The 27,711-nt window shown below is 52.4% G+C and overlaps 1 protein-coding gene across 1 annotated transcript in view; it reads right to left on the bottom strand.

The window, feature by feature from the left end:
- Positions 1-27,305, bottom strand: part of enah (ENAH actin regulator) — a 70,504-nt gene extending 43,199 nt beyond the window's left edge. Inside the window, 3 exon segments of the mRNA XM_064340256.1 lie at positions 2,048-2,225; positions 10,241-10,406; positions 27,176-27,305. Coding sequence (XP_064196326.1) covers positions 2,048-2,225; positions 10,241-10,406; positions 27,176-27,264 — 433 coding nt within the window. The 5' untranslated portion in view covers positions 27,265-27,305.
- Between the last annotated feature and the right edge of the window lie 406 nt (positions 27,306-27,711).

Genomic DNA, 27,711 nt, shown 5'->3' with positions numbered 1-27,711 from the left:
AGGGCTTCTTCAAGCCCTTCTCCCAGAACGGCACAAACTGCCACCCGGGGAGAGTTTGGTCCAAAGGTTGCCCTGCGTGTCATACTGTGGCGCCCCACACAAAGATGGCCCCCGTTCTGAAGGAGAGCTACCTCTCGCATCCGACGGAGACCGTCCACAACGCACGCTGCCCGCAAGGCTGCTCCGTTCCCTTGGCGCTAGGTCCTCTCCGTATGGGGCGAAGGGGTAATTCAAAATCCAGCGGCTCAGATTGTTTTCTGATGAATCACGTTAAAGGAAAAAAAAAAAAAAAAAAGAAGAGGAAGAGGCAAGGGGAGGCGAAAAAGAAAAGAAAAAAAGGACAAGTTCCTGAACAATACCCCCATCTGTTTCCAATAAAGAAACAGTTTGGCTAAATGCTAAAATTATAGCCTGGCGAGAACACTCCGCTCTCCCCCCCTCAGACTGCCTGGACCCTCCCCCCGCCCCCCCCCCTCCTCTCTCTCGCAAGCCAAAGGCCCAAATCCAGCCAGGGCCTCGCTCGGTCCAGCCGCCTCGCGCTCATTTACCGCGCAGGGCCCCCAAATTCACCGTGGGACAGACTGATTACAGACGTTTCGCGAGGCAGGTCGGGCAGGGACGGCCCTTCGGAAAACGTGTGACCTCACCCGTAGCCGCGGAGACGAGAGAGCGACGCGACACGACACTCAGCCCGAGAACACGTCAGCAGCGGACCAAGAAAACCGTAACACTTAATTGAGTTAGTCTTTTAAGTAAGATTAAGCTGGCTAACAACCGTTTTGGTATAAGCAACACGGAATGTTCTGGTTCTTCTTCCCATTCCTGACTTCATAAACTCTCACATTTCACCTTTTCCTTCAGATGTAAACTATTTGGGTTTCGCCAGTAATTAGATTTATTTTCTAATCTTCAGTTCATATCCCACAAAAATCTGACAGTAATTTTCCTCGACGTTACAATGCAGTTGTTGAAGTAGAAAGAAAAAACTTGCCGCCATTTTGAAAAGCCCAGAATCCTTTGTTTCTGTGTGCTTTGCCGGAAAATCAAGAAGTGAGGCAAGCAGAACTAATGAGTTATTTCCCCAGGTGTAGCTATTTAACTTTAACAGTGCTTCTGTTTTTGGACTAAGAATGCTTCACTTACACCATTTTCCAAAAACCTTATTTTATTAGGGATTATAGCTCGGTAATCACTGTGTGCCACAGAGTAACCCAGAGCAACCACTCCAGAGCCACAATGCTTTGCATTCTCTCTCTCCACAGCAAAACCATCATTTATAGGGAAATTACTGCAGCATGACATTTAAAAGCCCCTAAAATCTGATTCCTTTTTCAAGCTGGCAGTTTACACAAAGTTGTTTTTTTACTGAACTGATAATACATGCCGTCTTCCTCTCTATAAGGTCAGCCTTATAAAAAATGTTTAAAAAAACGTATTTTTAAAGAACTGCAGAAGTTTAAGGACACAATTATTGCGGAGGCAACTATACGCTCATAAGGCTAAATGGTAATATTGACTCCTCTCACCGGAACATGAACCTGAACAAAAGGGAAGGGCGCTCACACACACACACACACTCAATTCCCCCTCCGCCCTTCTATACACAAAAGCAAGCCAAGCAAAGTCTCAAAGGCCCCTTCAGTGCATTTCCTGCTGAGCAGCCGTCTATAATTTCACCAACAGTTTGCCGGTATTTTTAGATCCCAGTCGTTTGACATTAGCGGGCTCGGCGTTCGCCCCGCTGCGCTCCGACTCCCACGCCCCCGGACCCTGGGGTCCCGCCGCCTGTTCATCTTCAGCGTTCAATGACCAAAATAATGGAGCGTGGGGGTGTGGTGGAGTTGGGGGGGGGGGGGAAGCAACACCGAGGGTGCAGGTGGCTTTCATCATCTTACTCAACTGAGAGCATCAGAATATGCAGAGCAGTATATCAGGAATATTTCTGAGTCAAGCGGCTCTTTAAATCCCCTCAGAACAGAGGGCCCATCTATCCACACACAGAGGTGGGAGGGGGGATTTTGGGGGGGGTACTGGATGGGGCGCTCACCTGTGTCCAGCGAGTTGAGCACCTCCAGGGCGTGCATCATGGCGCTGGCGAACACGTTGGCGTCCTCCTTGCTGCCGAAGTTGAGGCCGTAGACCTGCCGGGCGTCGCGCCACTGGTGGAAGGTCTGCGTGGCCTGGTTGTACTTCAGCCCCTTGGGAATGGCACAGTTTATCACCACCTGCAGGGAGGAGAGACGCAGGTGAGACACGGGGGAGACACGGGTGGGACGCAGGGGAGACGCAGGCGAGACGTGGGGGAGATGAGGATGAGACACAGGGGAGACAAAGGGGAGAGGCAGGGGGAGACGTGGGGGAGATGAGGACGAGACACAGGGGAGACACAGGGGAGAGGCAAGGGAGATGCGGGAGTGAGGCAGAGGAGACAAGGAGGAGACAAAGGGGAGAGTCGGGCGAGATGAGGAGGAGACACCAGGAAAGTCCGTAATGGTGGTAAACAACAGGTCTGAAGTCGTTGAGCATTTGAGAGCCATTCCTGTTCTCACTTAATCATGGGTAACTGGGTATTTAATAGGGTTGGGCACAAGCACTCAAAAAACGAGAACTGCTCCAGTACTTGAGGAAAAGATTTTCACCTACATCATAATAACGCAAGTGAATTAACGGTATTAATTTCATCATTTATTTTCCCATTTCAGCTTTAGCACTTAGCTGTTTTATGGATAATAATGTTAGAGTAGATGGAGTCACACAGGTCAGCTTGATCGTTCATCGCTGATTCTGACTTCCAGAACATGCTCCACACTCCTCTCCCAGTCCGCCAATCAGAACGCAGACCCGGGCCTCCAATGTGACCAACATTCTCAAACTGTACACTTTAATTTCCACATACCACATCTCCCAGGAAACGTTTAAATTAATTTACAAGTGTCACACTTCACCAAAATATTTGCTGCTGAAGCTTTTTTTTTTTTTTTTTTTCCTGGCAAGACCGTGAGGAAAATAAAAAGCATCTCCTGTCACTATCTGGCACAGCATGTCGACACAGTTATCCGTCCACGCCGTGCTGATTTTCACAAATATTCAAGGGGAGGAAATGCTCACACACGAGGCGCTGTAATAATAACAAACCGCCAAAGTCAGCCTTATAGTCCCAGCGAGGCCCCTTAGCGCCGCAGCAGAACTAATCAGGTGACAGGAAAGGCCTTTGGGCTTCAGGAACGCGACCCGAGTAGGGGAAAAAAAGCCACTTTAACGGTTAGCGGCAAGACGATTATTATGTGTTGTTAGAAAGAACAAACGCTGGGCGAAGCCAGCGCAATTAGTAACTTAGTCAGAGGCACTAAGGAAAGGGCAGCTAAAGAGATGCCCCCCGGGTGGGGGAGGGGGGACGCCCAATCAGAATCGCAGGCCGGAGCCAGAGCCACATTTTTGTCTGTCTAATGGGAGGCCACAGGATAGCACATGCATCCCGTTCACATAGTTTGTAGCCATGAGGCCAGGAATACCCTACCAATAGGGCACCCTCTCTCAAAATACAAGAAATACCCTACCAATAGGGCACCCTCCCTCCCAAAGCCTGGAATACCCAGCCAATAGGGCACCCTCCCTCCCAAAACCTGGAATACCCAGCCAATACCCAGTCACCGGATTCTACTGCCCAAAGAGGCCTGAAAATACCCTATTGATAGGGCATCCACCCTCCTGATGCCTGGAGTACCCTAACAGTAGGGCACCCTCTCTCACAGTGCCTGGAATACCCTACTGACAGGGCACCTTCCCTCTCTGGGCAACGCTATAGTGGACTAAGAGCTCGCAGATGAAGTCAGTCCTGGGGCTTGGGCATGATTCAATCTGGAACACAGGGCCACATCACATTAAGACTGAAAGGCTGAGCTGAACACCCCTGGAGAGCTCCTCCTCATCCGCTTTTAATTACACTGATAAAGAGATGCTCGTGTTCTGCACATAACTGCACAAAACGCTTCATCTTGCGGTTACAAAATTTCACTGGCACTCCACCAAGGACCCACTTCAGCGTGCAGATCGAAATGAACAAGGGTATCGAGTGTTACAGGTTACTACTGTACGTTCAGGCCAGCTTCAACTGGAAAGCAACCATTGCTCATTTCAAAGAAACAAGCAATGCAAATACAAGGCTTTGACTACAGACATTTTGACTACACTGTAAAATGCCCTTTTGCTATTTTGGCCTAACCCATCTGGAACCAAGTTAATTCAGGACTCTGGCTTTACATGTGTGATATTATTACTCATCTCAAACAATAAACCTAAATGTTCTGACGGAAAGCCTGTGCCAGTCGGTGGGGTCTGAAAATGAAAGAAGACACTGCCCATCTGACACTATTAGAAACCATCGAGTGCGCCAAGATTCACTCTGACACTTCGGCCGAGACACGATCTCAACATCGCTGAAACCACCCAACTGTAGCACCTCCTTTTGCCCTTGTAAAATACACCCACTCTCCGATAGGCTGCTATCACAGTCAGACTCACTCTCTAATTGGTTGCAGAAACTGTTGGGCAGACTTCCTCTCTGATTGGCTGCAGTGACTGTTCGGCAGACTCCCTGATTGGCTGCATTAACTGCTAGGCAGACTCCCTCTCTGATTGGCTGCAGTCACTGCAGGGCAGACTCCCTCTCTGATTGGCTGCAGTCACTGCAGGGCAGACTCCTTCTCTGATTGGCTGCAGTCACTGTTTGGCAGGCTCCCTCTCCGATAAGCCACTGTCAGTGCGAGGCACAGCTATATATTTCCTTCACGATACATCAGAAATAATCTCCATGTCAGACGGCTGTCATCGGTTCACTTACTGGTCAAGAGCACATCTGACAGCCATATTTCTCGTGTCACATTTCCTCAGACACACATCAGCGCAAATTCGGGTTCGGTTATCTCACGTCAAGACCAGTAAAAATGCGCGCCGCGTGAGGAACACGCCGGAACGCGAACTCCCCGCTGCACACACGCCGTCACAATCGGCCAATCGGAAGCGCGTGCCGCATTATGGAACTGGGTTACGGCGCGACTCGGAGAAGCAGAAGCGCGCGCCGCCAGCAGACGATCATTAGCATTCAGCGAACGCTGCACCGCTAAGGACGGAACAGAAGTCAGGCCGAACCCTTCCCTGCGCCTCTCTCCCCGCGCCGGGTAAATAAGGGACGCGGCGGACGGGGTGCTTAATTAGAATGGAAATCGCTTCGTCCCGCAGGCCTTTCAAAGACAAAAACAAAAAACAAAAAAGAAGAAGAAAAAAAAAGCGCAAATGAGCATCGCTGTGCCAATTAGTCTCTCTCAAACCCCCCCCCCGGGCCTCAACCCACAGCATACTAGCACACAGCCTCCCCCCCCCCCACAGGCGCAGCTCCCCACACTATGAAAGGGGGGGGGGGACGCACAGTAGACCCCCTTCTCTTTGTCAGTGTGCACTGAGGGACAGGTCACCGCCCCCCTTTAACGCTCTTTAACTCCCACATAAAAACAACGCCTAATTTGCTTGGCCATCCGTAGACACGCACGCGGGCCTTTCCATTGGCTGGGAGAGCGGAGGAGGCCTCAGGCCGACTGGAAGTGAAACACGCACTTCACCCGTCCCCACCTTCCCTCGCTTTGGTAGTCAAATCGCGAGCGTAGCGTAACGGGGGAGGAACGAGGGGGGGGGGGGGTTTGTGACCTAAAAAGTTACCGGTTTGATTTCCCAGACACAGCACCCTTGGAGCAAGGTACTTATCCTAAAATTGCTTTAGTATATATCCAATAATGGATGCTATGCAAAACTGCAAAAGTTGTGCAAGTCATGCTACACCTGCTAAATGCCAGTAATGTAATGTTAGTGGTGTCTAACAAGTCAAGATGAAGGAACAGAACACACTGCCTCTTGCCCCCCCCCCCCTAAAAAAAAAAAAAAACGTCATGACACAGAAACTAAGGACTTGACTGCCCGCTGGAGCGCAGCAGGCGAATGAACCCTCCTCCGCCTCCCCCCCCCCTCCACGCTACGGCTGAGGGGCTTCTGCAGCACCTCTTTGTCAAACAAATGACTGTAAACAAACTCCCGTGACCCCCGCACACCTTCCCAGCCTGCCCCGCCAGTCACATGACACCGCTGAAAGCTCGATCCCCCCCCGGAACGCGACGTCAGACGCGAACCAGCCGCCACCGCCAACAAGGGTACAGCGCATCGCCTCAAACGCGGCTCAGAGTGGTTCGGCCTACGCTCTTCCACAGAGCCCCAGCCTCCCGTTCAAATCCGCTCTGAGACAAAGCGATATTCACGCACAGAGTAAATCATTTTTCCACGTGCTGAAGCGGGAGACGGAGAAGTCACACTCCCGATTCAGGAGAAAGCTACTAAAATCTCTCCAGTATCCCCGCAGTGTCGGTCCTTTCATCTCGATGCTCTGCGGCTCTTTCATGACGCCGCAAGCCACTCAAAATGTCAAGCGAGCCGGAGCCTTCCCCAGGGGACCCCTGAATCATCAGCCCGAACCTGCCGTCCAGCTCCAGGTGAGGTCACTTCCTGCGAGGTCCCCCGCTTCTCTCTCTCTCTCTCTCTCTCTCTCTCACGGAATCTCCATTTACTGTCATTTCCAGAGCAGCAAAGAGAACAAAAAAAACAAAAAAAACAAACCATCCCAGTTTTGCTGCCTCCGTGGACCAAGGTTATCTTAATTGTACTTCTAATCAGCCAGACAAACAAACAACCTAATCCCAAAATGTAATGTATATCACTGTTGCTGGATAAATGAAGTATGTCAAAGAAAGCACAAGCCAGATTACTACTGTATAGTAGAGATGAGCCCTATAACTATACTTTTTAGTTACAATCTGACCTGATCTACGCTTCTGGGCAGAAGCCAACACAAACTATTCCTAAGCTGAAAAACCATTACCTTTGCAATAATTTTGCAACTTGGACCATATTTATCATTTCAAGCACCAAGTACTACCTACCTTTCAAATTTCTGGTGACGCATGCATTTTTGTTGTCGCTGTGTTCCGATATCCACGATTTTCCTTCGGATAATCACCCCTGCCTAAATCCCGAGACACCATCCACGTAGCCTCGCCCCGAGGGAAACTGGATTCAAAACCTCAAAACTTTATTGTCCCTAATTGTGGCAGGAAGTCAATAAGCCACCAAGCCACGACTGTGCCCGTTTATGTCTGTAGGACTGGACCGCTGAGGGTCTTTATGAATCCAGGGCCTCCCAAAATGACTCCCCCTAGATGTCATCAACCCAGAGAATGACGGTTTCCTGCCGAGCAGCCTAGTTATAATATCATAATATCGCCATCATAAGATCATAACCGTCATCGCTTTCAAAACGGTACTCCACCGCACTCCACTGCGTAATATGTAAATTACACAAATGCAAAGAAAGGCCTGTGAACCAGGTCACATCGCGTGTTAATGCGTTCGCCTCATCAAATGTTGCAGTCGGGAGCTACGCGCACGTGTTCTTAGCCAAAAGGCTAAATATAGCGCCGGCGTACAATCCAGCAGGACTGGAGCGGGGCGTAAATCCACGAAGAGGACAGGAAACGGTGATTCCCCGCGACAAGCGGCTTCCGCGCCTCACTCTGGAACAGGGACTTCCTGCGTCGCTGGGGTTTTGCCGCAAAAGCGCGCCGGCGAGGAATGCACACGCGAGGCCGCGACCTGGTTCAGCGGCTCAGCTGGAGACGAGCGTGGGAATTAGCATCCTCGCTCGCTTCAGCGCGCGCTCTTAGCATTAGCATAGGCTAAAAAAGGCCATGGCACAGCGCACTGGCTGCGCTCCCGTATATCCGTATCGGTCTGTATCCAGATGACGGGTAAATGGCGTCAGCAGTATTCATGCCCGCCAGGCTGCCCAACAGGAACTCTGGTGCCCACAGGAGTCGCTGGGTGGCAGCATTTCGTACGCCAGCCCGCTGGGACGCGGGCGCTCCCACTGCGGTCACTGAGCCCCAGGCGCAGTAAGGGCGCCTCTCGCAGCAGAGGACGCCTGCCTCCAGCCGCAGCTCAGCCCTCTGAGGGCCCCGCCCAAACGTGCCGCGCAAGTGGTAAGAGGGACGCCGCCTCAGCCGCAGCAGAGGGACCCTGGTGCCTGCCTCCAGCCCGCAGCTGCAGTCCTCCTCTGGGGCAAACGCTGACCGCGGGAGGGGCTTAACCGCCGTTCCAAACCGAACACGCGAGGACACGCAGCGGAGGTGATCCAGAACCGCCAAGCCTGCGTTTCACTGCCCCCCAGGGGAGGCCCTCTCACCCCGTCCTGGATCAGGGGAATCAAACACGGAGGGGAAAGGAGGAGGAGAAGAGGCCCAGGAGTCCCAGCAGGCCCAGAGAGGGGGTGAGGGAGAGGGGCCCCTCAGGTGCAGGGAACATCCAAACTGTCCTCATCCGTTTTCACTTTGGGACATCTGACGCACACTGCGGTCACCTTTCACCTCCGACACATGGCGCGGTTACATCACCGCTGATGTATTACACCGCTACTGAGCAATGCGCAGCCCCCCGGGGAGACTGCCAACATCCTCTCATCTGGAGGAGGCCTGGTTCCCAAACATCGCTCTGGGGGCACGCTCTAACTCAGACATGTGCTAGACGCAGTGAAAAGAAACGATCCCTTTAAAGAGCAGGTTTTATGGAACGTTTCTCCCCCCTTCCCCGCGGTGTTCTAGAACTTTGCCAGCAGCGATTGTGACATCAGCATTAGAATGTTCAGTTAAGAACATTCCAATCACATATTTGTGATACCCACATCATACAAGGTTAAATGAAACCAACGATGGAGCACTCTCTCATGGAGCGCAGAGGAAGATGTGAATCGGAAACAGGAAGGGCCACGCGTTTGCAGCATCCGAAGGACAAAACGACTTTTAAAAACAGCGGAGATTTCGCGGAGCGAAGATTGATGGCGCTCCGGGTTTCGGCACATTGAGGGCGAAGCGGAGCGGACCTCGCAGGAGTTTGTCAGTTCTGGCTGAGATCTCAATGTCCTGTTTGGGACAGGGAGGGGGAAAGGGGGGGAGTGTGGAGTTTGGGAGGAATCCAGCAACAAATCCTGGAGACAGGGCCTGTCATCTGCACCACTGGAGCTGGAAACGCACTCGCGAAGCTCGGGCAAATAACGGCAGACGCGGCGCGACGGAACCGCCTGACGCCGCCTTTCCATCACCGAGAGGCCCGACTGTTCCAGAACGCTCAGACGCCCGCCGCTGTATCAAAAAATAAATCATTTCTGGAATTGTATTTCATTTTATTTATTTATAGTCGGCCCTACAAGAGAGAAGCAAGCTGGGGTCGCTGCTGGGACCCAAATCAGCGGAGTTCCTGTGAAAGCCTGAAGCAGCCTCATACTGGGGTGGTCCTTTCTTAAGGCTACGCCACAGTTACGCTGTGTGATGCTCTCCTTCGGGTCAGTCAGGACCGCCCTGTTAGCAGCGACCCGGTCCATTTCCTGGACCCAGGAAGAGAGAGTAAACGTTCCGGAAAGCTCCGCCGCGGACGGGCCAGCGGGTCCGGCTCAGATCAGCCTCCAAATTTCGGTTCTGGATCAACCCGCTTAGCAGGCAGCAAAGGCTGCGCCCGTCGCCATGGAAGCAACGGATCAGAGCACCATCGCTCCATATTCCATGTGAAAAAAAAGGAAAAAAAGGAAAAAAAGGGAAGAAAAAAAAAAAAGGGAAAAAAAATGTTTTTAAAAAAACTGCATAAAACGGGGACGTTTTTTAACAGAGAAGGTCAGTTTTAACTGCTCTCAGCCTGTTGGGTTTCGCGGAGCCAGGACTCCATGTTGGAATGAATTTGGAAGGGCACAAATGATTAGAAGGAGCAGTTCTGGCATTGTCAAATGTTCCGTGCTCTAAACGTTCAAAGAATTTTCAAAAACACAGAATCGACTCAAACCGCTGGTGTTTACACACGGGAAAAAAAGAAAAAGATGTGGACAGAGAGCAGGAACCTCCAGAATTCTGTGTGCGCGTACAGCAGTACCAGTGTGCCTGCAGGGCCACGGTCCATATCCCAGCATGCACCACAGGCTGCTGGACTGACAGCTGATGTGGAGAACACTGGGGCAGAGAGCACGCACTGCATCAGCCAGAGGGAGGTGTCCCTTTAGTGTCAACAGTGTCTTCCTTCCCCAAGCCCCGCCACTCTGGGCCCCCCTGCCCCCCCCGGCCCCCTCCGTCCCCTCCGCCCCCCCGTGCCCCCGTCCCGGGCTCACCTGATGGTCCTGGATTTTGCGGCCCACCACCCGGAAGGCGTTGTTCCCCGTGTGGTGGTAGATGTGCACCCTGCTGAAGCCCGTGGAGCCCCCGGCCGGGACCCACTTCTTGTTGGCGTCGTCGTACACCATGACGGCGGCCCGGGCCTGACAGATACTCTGCTCACTGCGGGGAGAGAGAGAGGGAGGGAGGGAGAGGGAGAGAGGGAGGGATGGAGGGAGAGAGAGAGACAGAACATGAGTATTCAGCTCACACATCTACACACACACGCACGTGTGAACACACACACAAACACACATACACACATACACACACACACAAGGATCAACTGCGTTACAAGGCCCACGGCCACAGTACGACCCGACCGCGGCGTTCTTCATCCTTCACTTCACCCATCCAGGGACACGTCGCCATACCAACGACCGGAAGTTTCCCTGGAAGCATGATCCCAGACGGCCAAAAATGGCTTTAAAATCGAGTCACACTGCAGGTACAATTCGGCGGTCAGTGTCAGAGATATCGGGTTGCTTCTTTCTGGCTCTGTGAGCAAATTACAGCCCACGAGCGAATCACACGAGCCAGTCAAGCGCAAGAGGTCACATGGAGGCCTGGGATCGGCCAATCGGAGATAAAAGCCATGACACCGTAGCATTATCGCTCAGACGCGTGGTACTGGAGAAACTGCACACGCAATGAGAAACGTACATTTTGATGACATGCAATGTGAAAACTTCAGGGAAAACAATGCTCCCAGCAAACACACAATATTCTCACAAGGTTACTGGAATATTTTGTTAGTGTTCTAACACTGCAGCAGCACTGAAAATGTATTGGGTTAGCTGGGCCGTAGAAGGGCAATTGAGATGCACATATTCACAGTGAGTACTGAAAGAGAGCAGAGTAGGAGGACCAGAAAGCGGTTCCACTCACAACAGCAGCACAGGCAGTATACCCAGGGTGACTGCAATGCTGGGGGCTCCCTCTAACGCACACACAAACAAGCTGGCAGCACAATCCAGCCCCAACAGCCAGACCTCCACACACACACACACACACACACACACACTCCCTCTCTCTCTCTCTCTCTATCTCACAAACACACACACACACACACTACCTCTCTCTCTATCTCACAAAGACACACACACTAACACAAACACGCACACCCATACCCACACACACACACACACACACACAGACACACACACACTCCCTCTCTCTATCTCTATCACACAAACACACACACACACACACACACTCCCTCTCTCTCTCTCACAAACACACACACACACTCACACAAACACACACACACACACACTCCCTCACTCTGACAAACACACACACACACACACCCATACCCACACACACACAAACACACACACACACTCCACACACACACACACACACACACACTCCCTCTCTCTCTCACAAACACACACACACACACACTCACACAAACACACACACACACAAAGCAGGAATGAAGAGCTCTGCGGGGACTCCCGACTCTGCAGAAAGCAGGAGAGCGATGCGGCCTCTTTCCACACAATCAATTTCCAGCCGAGGATCCTATTCTCAGACGGCGGCTCTCTCCTGTCCTCCTGGCGTAAACACTGCAGCGCAGCTCCACCTCCAGCCCCTGCAGCAGCAGCCGCCTCATTTCCCCTGACACAAACAGGGCCTCCAGTAACTCAGCCCCGCCTCCCCCCAGAGGCTCCGCCCCCTTCTGCTTAACCCGCCTCAGCCACCAGATCCACAGAGGGTCCCTGTCTCCTCTGGAACCTCCACCCAAATTTACACCAGCCCCACAGGGTCCTGTCTCCTCTGGAACCTCCACCCAAATTTACACCAGCCCCAGAGGGTCCCTGTCTCCTCTGGAACCTCCACCCAAATTTACACCAGCCCCAGAGGGTCCCTGTCTCCTCTGGAACCTCCACCCGAATTTACACCAGCCCCAGAGGGTCCCCCACCTCCTCTGGAACCTCCACCCAAATTTACACCAGCCCCAGAGGGTCCCCCACCTCCTCTGGAACCTCCACCCAAATTTACACCAGCCTCAGAGGGTCCCCGTCTCCTCTGGAACCTCCACCCAAATTTACACCAGCCCCAGAGGGTCCTCCATCTTCTCTGGAACCTCCACCCAAATTTACACCAGCCCCACAGGGTCCCGTCTCCTCTGGAACCTCCACCCAAATTTACACCAGCCCCAGAGGGTCCCCCATCTCCTCTGGAACCCCACTCAGAGCACAGCCGCATACGAGGCATTTCAGCACTGAAGGCCTCTGGAGGAAATGGAGATTTAAATCTGAGGGGGAAAAAGGCGATGTGTCATAACCAGCCAAGGTCAGTCCAGTCCGGCTGTGTTTCTCTGCACAGGCCTTTAGAACACAATTATGCAACGAGTCATACAGCTCGTTTAATGCGTTTCAGCTAATGGCAGTCTAATATGACAGGAGCAGAGAGGGCAACCTTAAATGGGTGAAACTCGATTCGGTGAAACATGCAGCTTGTATTTTGATTACTGAAGAGAAAGAGAGAGAGAGAAAGTGAAAGAGCGATACCAAGAAGGTGGGGAGAGAGAGAGAGAGAAAAAAGGCAGAGAGAGTTGGTAAGAGGAAGCCACTGGCGGTCGGTACAGATCAGAGATCAGGCTGAGGCATTAGGCTGGTGTTACTCTCTGAAGACCGCGGCACGGTGAAGAGTAGGGCGGGAGCTTCAAGGGAAAAGCCTCTGGGAGAAAGAGAATGGAGACGCCGCGCGAGCACTGACTCAGCGCTCCCCCCAGCCCCCCACCCCCCCCCCGTCACCGTCGGGCAGAGGAGGGGCTCCGTCCGTGCCCCTTAAACAGCCGCTAAAAACAGAGAGCGCCCCGCGCCGTCGGACACGGCTCCACACGCATCGGCACACGCTTCCCGCTCCGCGAGGCCACAGGTCTGACTGACCTGCGGCTGACAGGCGTGTGTAACGGCGTACGAACGCACCGCGGACTGATGGGAAGCGCATTTCAGTGTGAAAGGCCGCTTTTCACTCACAGTGTACGCATAGAGAGAGAGAGGCCTGAGGACTGAGGCCTGTTCCGGCTAGCGCTCCTGCTAGCGCTAGCGCTCGCGCCCGTTTGAGGAGATCAAAGTCCTCCTCCACCAACGGATTCCCATCTTAAAAACGACAAAGGAACTCGAATTACGAGCGATTTAAAGCTCAGAAAAGGCCACCGACTGTTGACACGGGGGCGCGGAAATAGCAACGCAAAGGACCATGGGTGCACGGGTGACCTCTGTGACACGGCCCAGTGACACGCCCGTCTGTGAGAGGATTCGATTAGCCTGAGCGGCGCAGAGCTAACGGGGCAAAGTACGATGAAGGAGGGGGGGGGGGAGGAAGGGCGCGTAGTTCAACGCTTTGTTTCGGCGCAAACGGGTCACATTCTCAGCGGCGTAAGGAGGTTCTGTTTCCGCCGCGGTTCGCCGCTGCCCGCTGGAAGGACGCGAGAGGGGCCCCTGCGTGCGTTTAGCCAGGACCGCGGGCAGGAAGCCGCCGCGACCCAACAAAGACCGCCAACCCCCGACAGACCGCCAACCCCCGGACCTCACCGCGCTGCTTTCCAACCACAAGCAGCTCAGCCCAGTCATAGCCAAAGTTGTGGTAAACTGACTGGGGGGGCTGGAAGGGGGGGCTTGATTTGTCAGAGCTCTTTCCACTGAGTACCAGCGCTGCAGGGCTGGAGGAGTGGCAGGGGGGTTGGGTTGGGGGGGGCAAGGGGGTGGTTAAGCATGATGATTTATTAACAACCAGGCCAAGCAATGCGATGACACAGCGTAATTACCACCCCCCCCGCCCCCAAGTCCGTAAACTCATCTCCCGCACGCAAGGCGTACCGTCATCGCTTCAACGGACCTGGAGAAAACAACAAAAAAAGAGAAGAGAAGGAGAGAAGAGACAGACCTGCATTCTGTGGTCTTTTTTTCGTTTGTTTTTTTCCTACACGTATGGTTTTAATGACGGTCCAAAATAAGCAGAAAAGGCCAGAGGAGGACACGAAAGGAGGGGTCTCTCACGAAACCCCGCCTCTAAGATTCCTAAAAAGCAAGCGGTGTCGATCAAGCGCCGTGGAACACAGACAATTTTTGTCTAACGGGATCAATGTTTCTGCATTCCTTCCTGTCCTCTGCTAAAGAGTTCCTGTCAGCCGGTCAGCCCTGTCAGCGAGAGTGAGTTTGAGCGAAGAAGACCCCCCTTCTCTAGCCGCACGCGGGATAAATATGACTGAGCGGGCCGGTCTGGGAAGGTGTCGTCTTGAACGTCTGCCAAGCCGCGACGACTAAAAGCACATCGACAGCGATTACGTTGGGAAGCAAACAGGGGGAGAGGCGACGCATCCGACAGACACTGGAAAGCCCGGAAAGTCTTCGCAGAGCTCTTCCGCAGCAGAGGGGCCGGTCTTCAGAAGAGCGGCGATGTGCGTGAGTCAGACGTGTGTCTCTGGTGAAAAATACAGTGGGGGGGGGAATCCGAACAAAGGAGCGAGTGTCTCCAGCAGCCCTCTGAGTCAGGGCGGGCCCAACAGCTGGTGGGCGTGCGGACGTACCCCACGGAACACGCCCAGGGTGAAAGAGCACCCCCGGAACAGAGACCTTCGTTCCTGGTCCCGGCGGGCCGCGGGGTCGGCCGGTCTCTGCGGTCACCTGGCGCTCAGAAGCGGTCGATTAAATGGTTAACTCACCCAGCCTGGCTTCCTGGGTCTGAACCGGCTGCTGGTATTCAGGCGAAAACAAAAAACCAGCAGACCCTGCGGCCTGGGACCAGGAATGCAGATCGCTGTCCTACACCGTTTTCTCCTAAATCATAAGCAGCTTAGCTATTATTTAACAAAGATGTGTACGTGGAATTCGTAATCAGCGAAGTCTTCCGGGCATTCTGAAGACACATTTTAAGGAAGGTTTTTGAGTTCACAACAATACCAAGTCGATGAGGCTGATTTTTACCAATGCCTGGTACGTCAAGCAAAACATTTTCCTTCATTTATGTTTTTGGAATAGAAAGCATTTTGAAATTAAATCAAACCATGTCCTTTTTTTGTGACCAAGTCATTGTGCCATACCCCTCTTAAGACCGTAGACCACCTCATTTTCTGCTGACGCACAAACATCCGACAGAGACGTCCTGTTGAATTTCTCATTGGCTCACTATCTCCGAGGCCTACGTGCGACTTCCTGTCTCGCCTGTCAATCAGAGGCGTCTGCAGACCATTCTTCCTGGATGCCCCATTACTGTACACAGTACTGGATCAGGACTGGGCTCGCTTCAATTCAGTTAAGTCAACGAAACAAGCTGAAATTCAACTAGGCCTAATGAATTTTAAATCCCCATAATGTTCTGTGAGGAACTCACAGTGAATTAACTGACTTTGACATTCATTTCCTGAATGGACTGAAAAGCCTCCAGAAGCACAGTCGGGATACGGCATGAAAGAAGCAGCCCAGGAAAGGGGGGAGAAGTAACAGGATGATAAAAACATATTGAATGTAGAGAAAAATGAGATTATTTTTTATTAACATTCCCCGCAGCGTTTCCCCCCCCAGATAAACTCCGCCGCGGCGAGACCACGCCCTTTCCGCGTAAACACCCGAAGGGCACGAACAGGTTTCGCCGGCTGAAATATTAAGCGACTGTCATTCCACGGAACAGGGAGCGCGAGTCACATCAGCACCTGAGGGTACAGCCTGTCCAGTCCCACTCAACGTGTCATGCGTCTCGCAGCCTATCGCGTGTCTCTTCACATCGCCGTCCCCCGTTAGTAATAGAGACCAATCGAGGCCCGTGCGCCACCTGTATGAAGCATCCCCGTGACAACCTCGGGTTCGGAGCCACCGATGGCTCCCGAACACCTGGAAACACCCCAAGCGCACCCACAGGGGGGTTATGCAAGACTCCATACCACCGCCATTATGGAATTGCAGCAAACGGGCCCTCTCTTTATTGCTTCTGCGCAGAAATATAGCATGGGGGGGGGGGGGGGCTTCCAAGAGGGACCGCCTCTGACGCAGGAGCCGGTCCGGAGCAGCGAGAGGCGAACCCTGGGGCCCGATTATACAGCGCAGCTGCGGAACATTCCGGAAGGTTCTCACAGGGGACACCACCACCTGAGCCTCGGCTTAAAACGTATCCTGCACCTTCCTCCTCCTCCCCCCATCTTACTGTCTGGAGCATAAAGCCGGGCACCCACCGCACGCGTATCGGCCGCGAGCGCACTACGCGCGTATTACGCGCGTAACTGAAGCGTAGTTGAAGTACTGTTATTACAACGGCAGCGGGCGACGTCGTCTCCACCAGATGCGAACGCGTCGCGTACCGGCTGCGAAGCTTGCGCGACACAAGCGAACTGAAGCGTAGTTTTTCGCTTCAGTTCTATTTTTTCGGCTTGTCGCGCGTCACGATGGCCTGTTTATACACAGAAATATGCTCTAAAATGCTAGGTATACATGCTCTGATTTATATTTCATCCTTATATTACTGGGGGTGTGTCCCTAGTTACCTCCCAGATATTTTATAAGCACCAAAAAAAAAATACAAGCCTTTTCGTTTTGTAAAAATAAATAAATAAATAACTGGAACCTGGGGAAAAGGCAAACTTAGTTTCGCTGTCTTATTTTGCGGAGGGGTGGGGTAAATTTGAAAATACACCACAGAAAGACGTAGCCTATCGCACTTGTACTTCAAAGCTTCCGGTGTTCATGGCGTTGTGGTGTTCATATCTCTTCAAGATTAAACTGTTACTGTCTTTTTCATGATTAGCTGATTTTACTAAATATGATCCTATAAATGTTTTGACGTGAATGACAAGACAACACGGGAATTCCCAATGGTTGATTACGGATTATTTATTATTATTATGATCATTACATATTCTTCATGAAATTGGCACGCTTGTTAACCAAGCAAATAAATTAATACAGTTTGAGATTGATTGTTATGCAGGCTACGTTGCGATTTAAGTTTATGGTAATTCTTGAAAGCGTTTACTTTCTCACGTATTTACGAGTTAACGAAATATTACCAAATTAACAAACTGAAAAAGGTCTCTCACCAAAGTATTCACTTAACCCATAATCAACAGTCCTGAACAAACATGAAATACACGATGTAATCCCACTGTAGACTGCGAGAGCTACTAGGAATATATAGCTTTTACGCAAGCCTTTGCGCGACACAAACGGAACCAGTGGAGACACCCTACGCGCCGCGTCGTGCTGCTTCGCCGTGCTGTTTACGCGACGCATACGCGACGCGTGCGGTGGGTGCCCGGCTTAAGAGTCCATGGAGAAGAATAAACCCAAACCAAACTATTGTGCTCAATACACACAAAGGTGTGATTTTTTATTTTCTCTTAGTTTGCTGTGTTCTGCTATTGCCATTTCTGTTGTGCAAATGTGCATTCTCATTACGAGTGAAAGGACAATTCATCCTCACTATCCAAAATAAAGATGGAAGTGACTGAGGTTCAATTGTTTTAAGTAAACAAAAACACCAATATAAAAAATTTTCCACAAGGGACTCATTCCACTTCACCACTATAACAATACTCAAGACTTGCCCACACGTTCGTGTCAACAAATAATTCATGAATAATTAAAAATACAAAAAATACACTAATAAATACAAAAGCATGAATCATCAATATCTACAACAAACATGATGAACATGTTGTTCACTTAAATTTTACACGATCAAATCTCCAACGCAAACAGGCCAGGCAAGAGAACAGGGAAACATTAAAAATAATTCTCATTGCCTGCCGAGGGAGGACTGATTAAAATTAAACTCATTTGTATAAAAATATTTTTTAGCATAGCACAGTTGAGTGCCAACAAGACCGTGATATATCAGGTCATGTGTGATCAAAGTGAATTCCCAATAAGAATATGGTATACAAGGTCATGTCTGATCCCAGTCGAGTCCCAATAAGAACGTGGTATGTAAGGTCATGTGTGATCAAAGTGAAGACCCAAGAAGAATGCGGTAGGTAAGGTCAAGTGTGATCTCAACCGGATGCGTCACCGTGGGTGTGTGCAAACACACGCATAGCAGCACTGGGGTTCCGCAAGTGCTGTGCTGCTCGTCAGGGGAATGAGGCAGAACTGGCTCTACGCCGTCCAGCATTCAGGGAATGTGACCCGGAGTTTCGAAGGAGCCGAAAAATGGAATGCCGCCAAGAACAGGAAAAAATAAAAAACCTCAACACAAGTTCCCCGTCCTCGTGCATCTCCTCTTTAACAGTGGGGGGTAATGCTCCAGAATGGATGGGGGGGGGGATCCACAGGTTTCAGTGGAGAGACGGTTCTCCCATTCAGAGACGGCACAACGGCGTAGCTGTGCTTGCAGAGTCGCCCTGCATTAAAATGAAGGAAGAGACTCAATCACAGTCCCATCAACATAAAAAACAACTCGAGCTCAAGCACAAAGAAAACCTTGTGCCAGGCCACAAAATAAACAAGGTTCAGAGCCTCAGTGATGTCTGCTAGCTCTTAAACTGCAAAAAAGTTGCCCCCTCTCCCCCCAAAAAAAAATATATATTTTTTTTATTCCATTTCTTTTATCCACACCACAGTGCCCATTTTTAAGAGACTCTCGAGGAGGGACTTGGACAGAATAACTTGGTGGAGTTTCAGACAGGGACTGGAAGGAGGCCTGGATCCCTCAGTCTAAGTGGTCTCTTGGAGGACAGGCACTCAAGTGGCCAGCTTGGATTCAGGGAGACCACAGCGCGGGGGGGGGGGGGGGGGGGGGAGATGAGAGGACGATAAGGCTCTCCGTAATCTGCTGACATCGGCGCTTCCTACCACAGGGCTCCGAGCCTTCAAAGCAAGGGGCCGGCGTGTCACGCTCAAGCTCTGCACTTATCTCCCTGGACTCCCTGACCCGAGCGCCTCGAGTCGGACTCTGGCACGCCCCATCTCGCGTTTCTGCTGGGACTGGAAAGGGTTACCTGGGGTCTTGAGTGCAAAATCGAGCGGCTGGGGTCAATGCTAACATCGTGCTAAAGTCACACACGGCAATCAATCGCCTTTATCGATGGGAGCAGCAGCCTTTGTGCCTTAACTTGACTCAGCTAACGAGGACAACAACTTTCAAAACTTTCTTCTTGCTTTCTACACTCTCCTGATAATGACCAATCCCAGCTCATGAAACAGGCACACAGCTCAGATTGACCAATCCAGGCTCTCCTTATTTACTCACTGTTGCCTAAAGATCAGATTCAGAGATCAGAGAACATTCAAAACGGGTTGCAGCGTTCAAATCGCTGTGGCTAATCGACGAGCGTCATACCTGCAGCCGCGTCAAACAGACGGCACTCATTAAACCACATACACCTCATTTCTACACGGCTCGTACCCGCACCGCAAAATGGCAGCAGGATTTAATCGCGACCCACAGAGAGATGGTACGCCCTCGGGTTCCCCGGCGTCCTCTTACCGCACGGCCGCGTGGCTAACGGGCCTAATCCCCAAGCGGTCCCTTAGCAGCGCAGTGCTGGAGTTAATGAACAGGCATGTTGGCAACACCGTGTGCCAAGGCGTTCCTGCCACAGCCTTCGGTAACTTTAATAAGAGGCCGTGCAGACAGAGACTTGTATTCCAGAACGAAGATTTACATTTTACACCAATCACCCACTGAGCACCAAGTCGACACTCGCAGTATTTTGGGGAACCAACGTCGATTTTTATCTCCCCAATGGCCGCACATCCTTTCGGGCTGGAGCTGATGCCATCTCAGATATCTGAAGCCAATGTAGGAAACTGCTTTTCTGCAAGTTTGCATGTTCATTAGTATATCTTGGCAAAGGTGGTCTCACACCAACCCAGCTAGGGATTCGAGAGACCCCTCAATGGTGGTGACAGGACCCAGGCTACTCCTATGGGGGAGTAACCTCCCACAACCCCCCTGCCCAACACAACTGCCCTCGACCCCATTCTTCAGACCCCTCGGCACCCAACATATTTACTGCACCAAGCTTCAACGAGCACCCTGCTCTCAGAACCCATGAGCACCCTTTTCAACCAGCAAACATACCTTTATTTACCCATTAGCCCACAAAGAGATGATGTCACAAGCGTGAAGGTCACAGTAGAACTTCACGGCACATTCAGGAGTAGCACTCTACCCGAGAACAATACAACAAAGCGAACGCTCACCAAACTTTAAACGCGAAAAACAGTACCACCAACTGCACCACGGGTAACTGATGCTCTCCAAAGCCGTTAATAATGAGATCACATTTACTCGTTAGCGTACCTGTACGTTTTCCCACCGCTAGTTAACTGACTGCTAATGCTAACGTCAATGAATGTCACTCCTTATCTACATTCTGTTCATGACTGTTCTGTGTGTGCAGAGCCAGCTTTAGCCAGCCTCATCGACTGATAAACAAGGCTCTAGCGTTAGCTTTTACATCGACGTCCCAAATCCCAATCAAAGCATTTGCATGTGTAAACCCATACAAGAATGTCAAAATGTTCCCCGTCATTCCCTCATTCCTTTTTCTTATGGTGGCTAAAGGAAAAACGTTGCATCTCATTGGATACTGGGAACCATCCTGACCAACCAACAACTCGATGGGTACAAAAATCAGGAAATCTTGTATAAGAATTTTAAAAATAAAAAAATTAATAACTACAACATATCAGAACACTTGAAAGAGAACAAGAGGGGAGGAGGAGGAGAGAGAGCAAGAGGGAGGGGGAGAGAAAGAGAACGAGAGGGAGGGGGAGGGGTAGGTTTTTCATTCCTTCAAACGGTATATTGATTTGTGAGCTCAGCATTTTCCGTGACACAGTTACGTCCAAACCGCACGGTCCTCCGGGGGAACGTCTGCCACACCTCCACCAAACCCGGAGGAGAGAGCGAGAGAGACGAGGGGCGTGCGAGACGTCCCCCTGTCCCTTCCTGTCAATTCGTCACCTGTCAGATGCGTCCCCGTTCCGGATTCAGACGGGGGGGCTCCCATGAGGCTTTGCAGCGTCCGCCTGTCACCGCGCCGCTGTCAGACATTCGCTCCGCAGAGCGCCCTGTCAGCGCACGCCCCGCCCGACGGCTCGCGCCCCTCGGAGAACCTTCGCCGTCGTTAAACTTTAAGCGACCGACCGCGCGCGTCTCGCAAACGCACAGGGCTAGCCCGTCGCGTAGAACCGCCCTCTCCAAATCCCCCCCCCACCCCCCCGCATGTACCGCAGCTAAATTAATTTGTACGCGCCGGCCTGGACACAAATCATTTACAATTTATTAAGCCTCCCTGAAGGGTTCCAGAACCAGAAAATATAATACCCACAATGCCTTCCTCCTTTTCGCCTGCTCAGCCGCGGACGTCCTGAGACAGCACGGGGAAGCCGTTAAAAACCCCTGCGGAATTCGAATTTGCTTGTCAATACAAAATTTTGACGGCGTACAGGTAGTAGGAGGGCTCCCTGTAATTACAACTGCCGGGAAGAAAAGTCCTTTTTGAGCCTTTGTTACACTTCTACCCATTTTACCGAAAGGTTTGTCCATGAGATCTGATCAGGGAGCAAGCCGTGTGTTGAACGCGGCCGATCGCAGTAGCTGCAAAGCACTCAGACTGTTACAGATGAGGGGTTCTGCATAGGCTGCGGAGAGCAAGGCTGCGTTTAGACGGGGATAAACGCGTCGGACTGCGTGACAGCGTGTTTTTGGCACAACCTCATTTTGTAAACAGATTTTAAAAGCCGACTGAGGAGACGCAGAAAAACCCCGACGGGTCACGTCCGCAGCCCCCGCCGATCCCGCCGCTGCCGCCACCACCGCGATTTCACCGCTGCTCCCGGATACTGCAGCTGGAGAACAACGGGGTGTGTGTGTGTGTGTGTGCACGTGTGAGAGAGTGTGTGTCTGCGTGTGTGTGTGTGTGTGTGTGTGTGCACGTGTGTGAGAGTGTGTGTCTGCGTGTGTGTGTGTGCGCGTATGTGTGAGAGAGTATGTGTGTGTCAGTGTGCGAGATTGTGTGTGTGTGTGTGTGTGCATGTGAGAGTGTATGTGTGTGTCAGTGTGTGAGATTGTGTGTGTGTGTGTTTGTGTGTGTGTGTGTTCGGGGGAAAGGGTCAAAACAGTCATAAATCCCTATAACTGGAATTGCCTGCATGCTGCACAACACGCTCGGTCCGAAAAGGATTTATTTTATTTTTCCTGACCTCGGCGGCCCTGAGAGACGGTGACGCTGACGTCCCCGTCGGGGGCTGTTCTGTAACCCATCCTAAACCCCCCCCCCCCCCCCCCTCTAAACCCAGGGGACTGCGTGTGAGAGAGATGCAAACGGAGACAGAGACAGAACCATAACACCCCACCCCGCCCAACACTCAGCCCGGCTGCCTGCACACCGTGAGCCCAGATCAGAGTGAGGCCGTCAGCAATCACACGCATCCTCCGGGTTCATTAACCTGATGATTTATCCGGAATTTTCGGGAGAGCGCCCCATGCCACCTTGCCCCCACCCCCCACCTCTCTCGAGCCGTGAAAAAAAAGCACTACTCTAAAGTCACAATACTTCATTGGTGCCCTCGCTTTGCTCAAAATCTTTTTATAGGCTGAGAAATTACAGCCATCACCGTAGCAACACTGTGTGCGTGGGTGGGTTTTATGTATAACCCTTCTGTGTGCGAGCCGAGAGAGAGGAGAGAGGGAGGGAGGGAGGGAGGGATGAGCAGAGAGGAAGGAAGAAGAGAGCCTCCTGCAAAACAACTGACAACACAAAACACATCCAGCACGTTCATGTATCCACATACACGTGCGCGTGCACGTGCACGTGCACACACATTCTACCCGCCGGTTTCCTCCAAAACAATCGAAATTATCGTCACAGCTCAACATGAACAGGAACACTTCAAAGGCACAGTTTGACAGAAAAAAACATAATTTCAATAAATATTCCCGCTTTTTAAAGGGTGGGACATTTTCCCCACGAGTCTGAGACTACAGCGCACTCAGCCCTCACACTGCAGACAGCCACACTCAGACTGTAACGGAGGGGGAGAGAGGCGACAGCCCCAGGGCATCATGGGAGAATGGCATGACAGCCGCGCTGGCGGTCCCCGAGCGACAGAAATCTCGCGGAGAACACGGCGAGCTCTCCACAGGGAGGCGCTCTGCCGTCCAGCCTGCAGGACGCCGGGCCAGGAACGGACGAGGCTGCAGCGCGTTCACCGTTAACATCACTCTCTGCTTCAGAAAGGTCTGCGATGGCGTCCCATGACAACCACCGCCTCTCTCCAGCCCCCCCCCCCACTCCCTGCTGGCGTCACAGGCGCGGCTTCCCCGCGAAAAACAGAAGGAAGGGGGCTCAGAAACACACCCGGCCATCAAATCCGTGACTCATCCTTAAGCCTACGTTTGGCGGAACCGAGCACTCAATCACGCTGCACTCTTAATAGGGCCGCTCCGGGCGACATCACTACAACCATCACGTAGGCAGGGCGGACATCTTGAAGAGGGGCTGTCTCTCCAGGGCCCTGGCACCATCTCCCATTGGCAGAGGGTCAAAAGTGCTCAAAGTCAAGAGAGTACCGACGCTAATACTTTCCACAATGACAGCTCTCTTTCCATTTGTGCCATGGCTAATCGAGAGGGGGGGTAGGGGGGTGGGAACAATGAGATCACAAAGCGTTTCCCCACAATTAAAATATGAAATGCTGCTGAGCTTTCACAATCTGGGTTTTCAGTACATTAATCAAATAAGCCCTCCTTTTACCCATAATGCCCCTCTCTGCGCACTGAAGGGGAGAGCTGCAGAAATGATGTCAGTTGAGCTGCGTGAGGCTCCGGCCCCTTGGTTTGGACCCGTCCCAATGTGAGGAATCATGTTTAATAACAAGGTTTTGCCAGCAGTGGGCAGGGAGCGCCATGTCCGTTTCAGGATTTCAGACCAACTTCTGCTCGCAATTATTTCATCAGCCCCAATCACTGACGTGAGCTGACACAAGAGCAGCAGCTGATGAATGTTCTAGCCCCCGTATGCCTGTACTGTAGCGCTTGCTGTGGCCTAATCTACAAGTGAACCTGTGTTGGTGGATGTGACTAATTGGCTCATTTAGCCAGGGTAACTGGTGGCTGCAAAAACATGCACATACACCGGCCCTCCACGATAAAAACCAGCACACACACTGGCCTTCCAGGACAAAAACCTGCAACCACACTGGCCTTCCAGGACAAAAACCTGCACACACACACTGGCCTTCCAGGACAAAAACCTGAACACACACTGGCCTTCCAAGACAAAAACCTGAACACACATTGGCCCTCCTGGAGACACATCATGGCATTTTTAAAAAGTTTGCACTTAAAGCAAGTTTGCCCTTTCAGAGAGAAGTTCAGATTAATTCCAAACTGCACTGCAAACAACTTGCGACCAAGAATATCCAATGTGCTCTCTGATCAATACGATCAGCAATATAGCAATACACAATTGCAACCATATGACAGCCAAGTTACAGTTTTACAGTTTTGGCCAGCCAGTGTAGTATAACAGTTAAGTTGCAGCTTTAATGGTCCCATTAAAGGTAGAGATTGCAGGTTCCAATCCGAGGTGTGACACTATTGTTGAAGTCGTGAGTGTGGCACTTATCCGGAAATACTTAAGTAAACATCCAGCTATATAAACAGACAGTACGAACAAAAGGCAAGTCGTGCAAGTCACCCCAGATAAGGGCATTAACAAAGTGCATAAACAAAACATAATGTAATTCCTCGTTTGTCTTCTTCAGTCTGTTTACGTGTACAGGCACGGTCGATGCATAGATTTCACAGCAGATGCCTTTAAGACAACGAGGGTCTGCAATCTCCTTACAGCCACGTTCCATACAGCCTGTAATTAGTCTAACCTTTGACTACAGCACAGGAGCGATCGCAGCCCCCCCCCTCCCCATTCCCCCCCGCGGGAGCAGGGAGCGGGCTCAAACCGAGAGTCGTGATCGCCCCCCCCCACCACCCCACCCCCCCCCCCCCCCCCCCCAGCCGCGCTCGATTCATTAGCGAAGATAGCGCTCAGAGACAGCAGCCGCTTCAAAGGACAGCCAGCCTCTCTCTCCTGAGATCCATGTGGGGGGGAGGGGGAGGGGGGGGGGCGAGACGCAGAACTTCAGAGAGCCTCGCTCCTCCACCACCAGGACTCACCACCGCAACACCTGTGCCCGGCAAACCACAGCTGCGCAAGGGGGTCCGCCAACCCTACGGCACCAGGGGGACGCGGACATTTCGTGCCAGTGCCTGAGCATGGGTCGGGTCAGGGGACGAGGACGGGGGGGGACGAGTCGGGGCACGAAACACAAGCCTCAACTGCTCCCTCAAAACAACAACCGAGCGCTGTTTTGCATAGTGAGAAAAATATGTAAAAGAGGCCTTGTTTTGCACGAGTGCTGTCAGCCCTCGCAGCTCACCGAGGCATCCGTTCAGCGCCAGCATGCAGAACGACGCGGGCGCAACAATCGCAACGCCGCCGCCGCCACCGTCATCACCGGACCGGGCCGGCCAGTTGCCCCTTCGTGCGAACGGCAGACGCTCGCGCGGACGAGCCACCGTCGAGCGCGTTCACTTCTGTCAGCGTCTCCCCACTCGGGGCTAAAAGGCTTTGCATACCCGCCGCAGCGTTAGTTACCGCCAGGCCGGCTTCTCGGACCCGCTGGAGTTCGCGTGGGAAAGTCGTCGCACAGGACCGCCTGACTGGTGCGCGGGGCTAGGCTAACACTTTTCCCAAGGAGGGCATGCGCCCCATACGCTTGAAAAACGTTAGCACATTAGCAAGCTAATGCATCCCCCCATTGAGTAGACCTGCTCCTAAATTATTTTTTTTCCAGTTAGCACACATCAATTTCCGGGAGCGAATGCTCGTGAGTTGGGAACACCGTGGAGCACTGCTGGGGTACAAACAGAACTGTTTGTGTGTTTGATTTACGGCCAAAAACCGCAACCGGTTACCCCCGAAAAACGGCTTTGTTCAGGCCTGTGACTGCGCTCCCGTTCGGAGAAAAACAGGGAGGGATTTCTGGGAAACAGACCCCCCTGTTCCACCGCGAACAATCTGCTAACGCAGCGCCTTTAACGCGTGCGTGCGAAGCGGTTCTCGTTACCCTTCAACCCGACGAGCCGCGTTTGTTTTGGGTACCGGGTGCGAGGGATCTTCCACAGGCCACACGGTGCCGTTCTCGAGCTCCCTGCCGCTCGACGCCTCTCGAACGCCGCGGACCGACGTGAAAACCGAGGCTTTTCTGACTGCGCTCTGCACCCGACGGCGCGAAATGAGCGCGCGCGCAAATTTAACAGTATACCTCCCTCAGACGGGGTCCGGAGCTCCACCTGATCACCCCAGAGCGGTGCCGAACCCTCCTCGGCCTCACAGTCACATCTTACTCTGCGTAAACGCTTGTTTACTTAACACCGCCGCCGATCGCAGCTCGCGCACCGCTCCGCGGGGACCCGTTCGAGCGAACGCCTCAGCCATCGCGGCGGACAAATCCATCTCTTCCGGAGGCGAGCGGAGCGTAAATTATAACGAGGGGAGACGAAGCTGCAGAACCGAAAGTGGCAGGGAAGAAAGCCCGCGTTCACAATAATTCAGAAACGCCACGTTAGCAAACCCGGGGCTAGCAGAAAGCCACGGGTGAATGTCACCAATGCCCTTAAACCAATTACCTTCTGCGCTGACCAATTAAACGTGCAAAACGCTTTGATGCAAGATGCAAGGCAACGACACAGGCTGACATTTCCCACCGAACCGAGCGGCGTCAACTGTGCAAGCAGACGCACGGCGTCTCCAAAATATTCAACAGTTGCTTTCATGAGATCGCTGCGTCTGTGAAGCAATTTTAAATATAAAAATGGGGGGGAGGGGACGAGGGGGGGGCACGAGCACGGCGAGGAGAGAAAGCGCATCTACGTACCGGTAGATTTCCATTTTTGAAGACAAGACGCATCTCTCGTTCAGGATGAAGCCCGACGCCTTGCAGTGCTTTGAAGTGTGGAGCTGCATGGCTTCGGCGGCTTCCCGTCGGACGCCGCTCTCTCGCTCCGCGAACGCTAACGAAAAAAAAAACGTGCGTCTCCCCACCCCCCCCCCACCCCCACTCCGATCAGCCGTCTCTTCCCGCCGCCCTCCCCCCTCCCCCCACCCCGATCAGCCGCCTCGGCTCATTCTCGCTCCCTTCTCCGAAACGCGGCGGCTGTTCGTTATTTAGAGACGGGCGCTCCTGGTCGACGGGGCTCCTCCGCGCTCCCCGCGCGCGCGAGAGCGGACTCCGGATTTTTTACAGCGGCGGAGGGGTAACCTGGCAACAGGCGCGGAGTCCTCGCAGCCGCTGAGGAAGACCGCGTTTGGTTTGGACGGGGGAGGGGGGGTGGGGAGATGAAAATCACGGAGCAGCGTTATTCCTGGCTCAGGGGCTCACACAGTCACCCCCCCAAAGCGTCGGTGCCCCCC

Source organism: Anguilla rostrata, chromosome 6 (assembly GCF_018555375.3).
Source record: "Anguilla rostrata isolate EN2019 chromosome 6, ASM1855537v3, whole genome shotgun sequence".
NCBI classification, from domain to species: Eukaryota; Metazoa; Chordata; class Actinopteri; order Anguilliformes; family Anguillidae; genus Anguilla; species Anguilla rostrata.
Note: the sequence above shows the minus strand (reverse complement) of the source record. Positions and strands in the feature narration are given on the sequence as shown.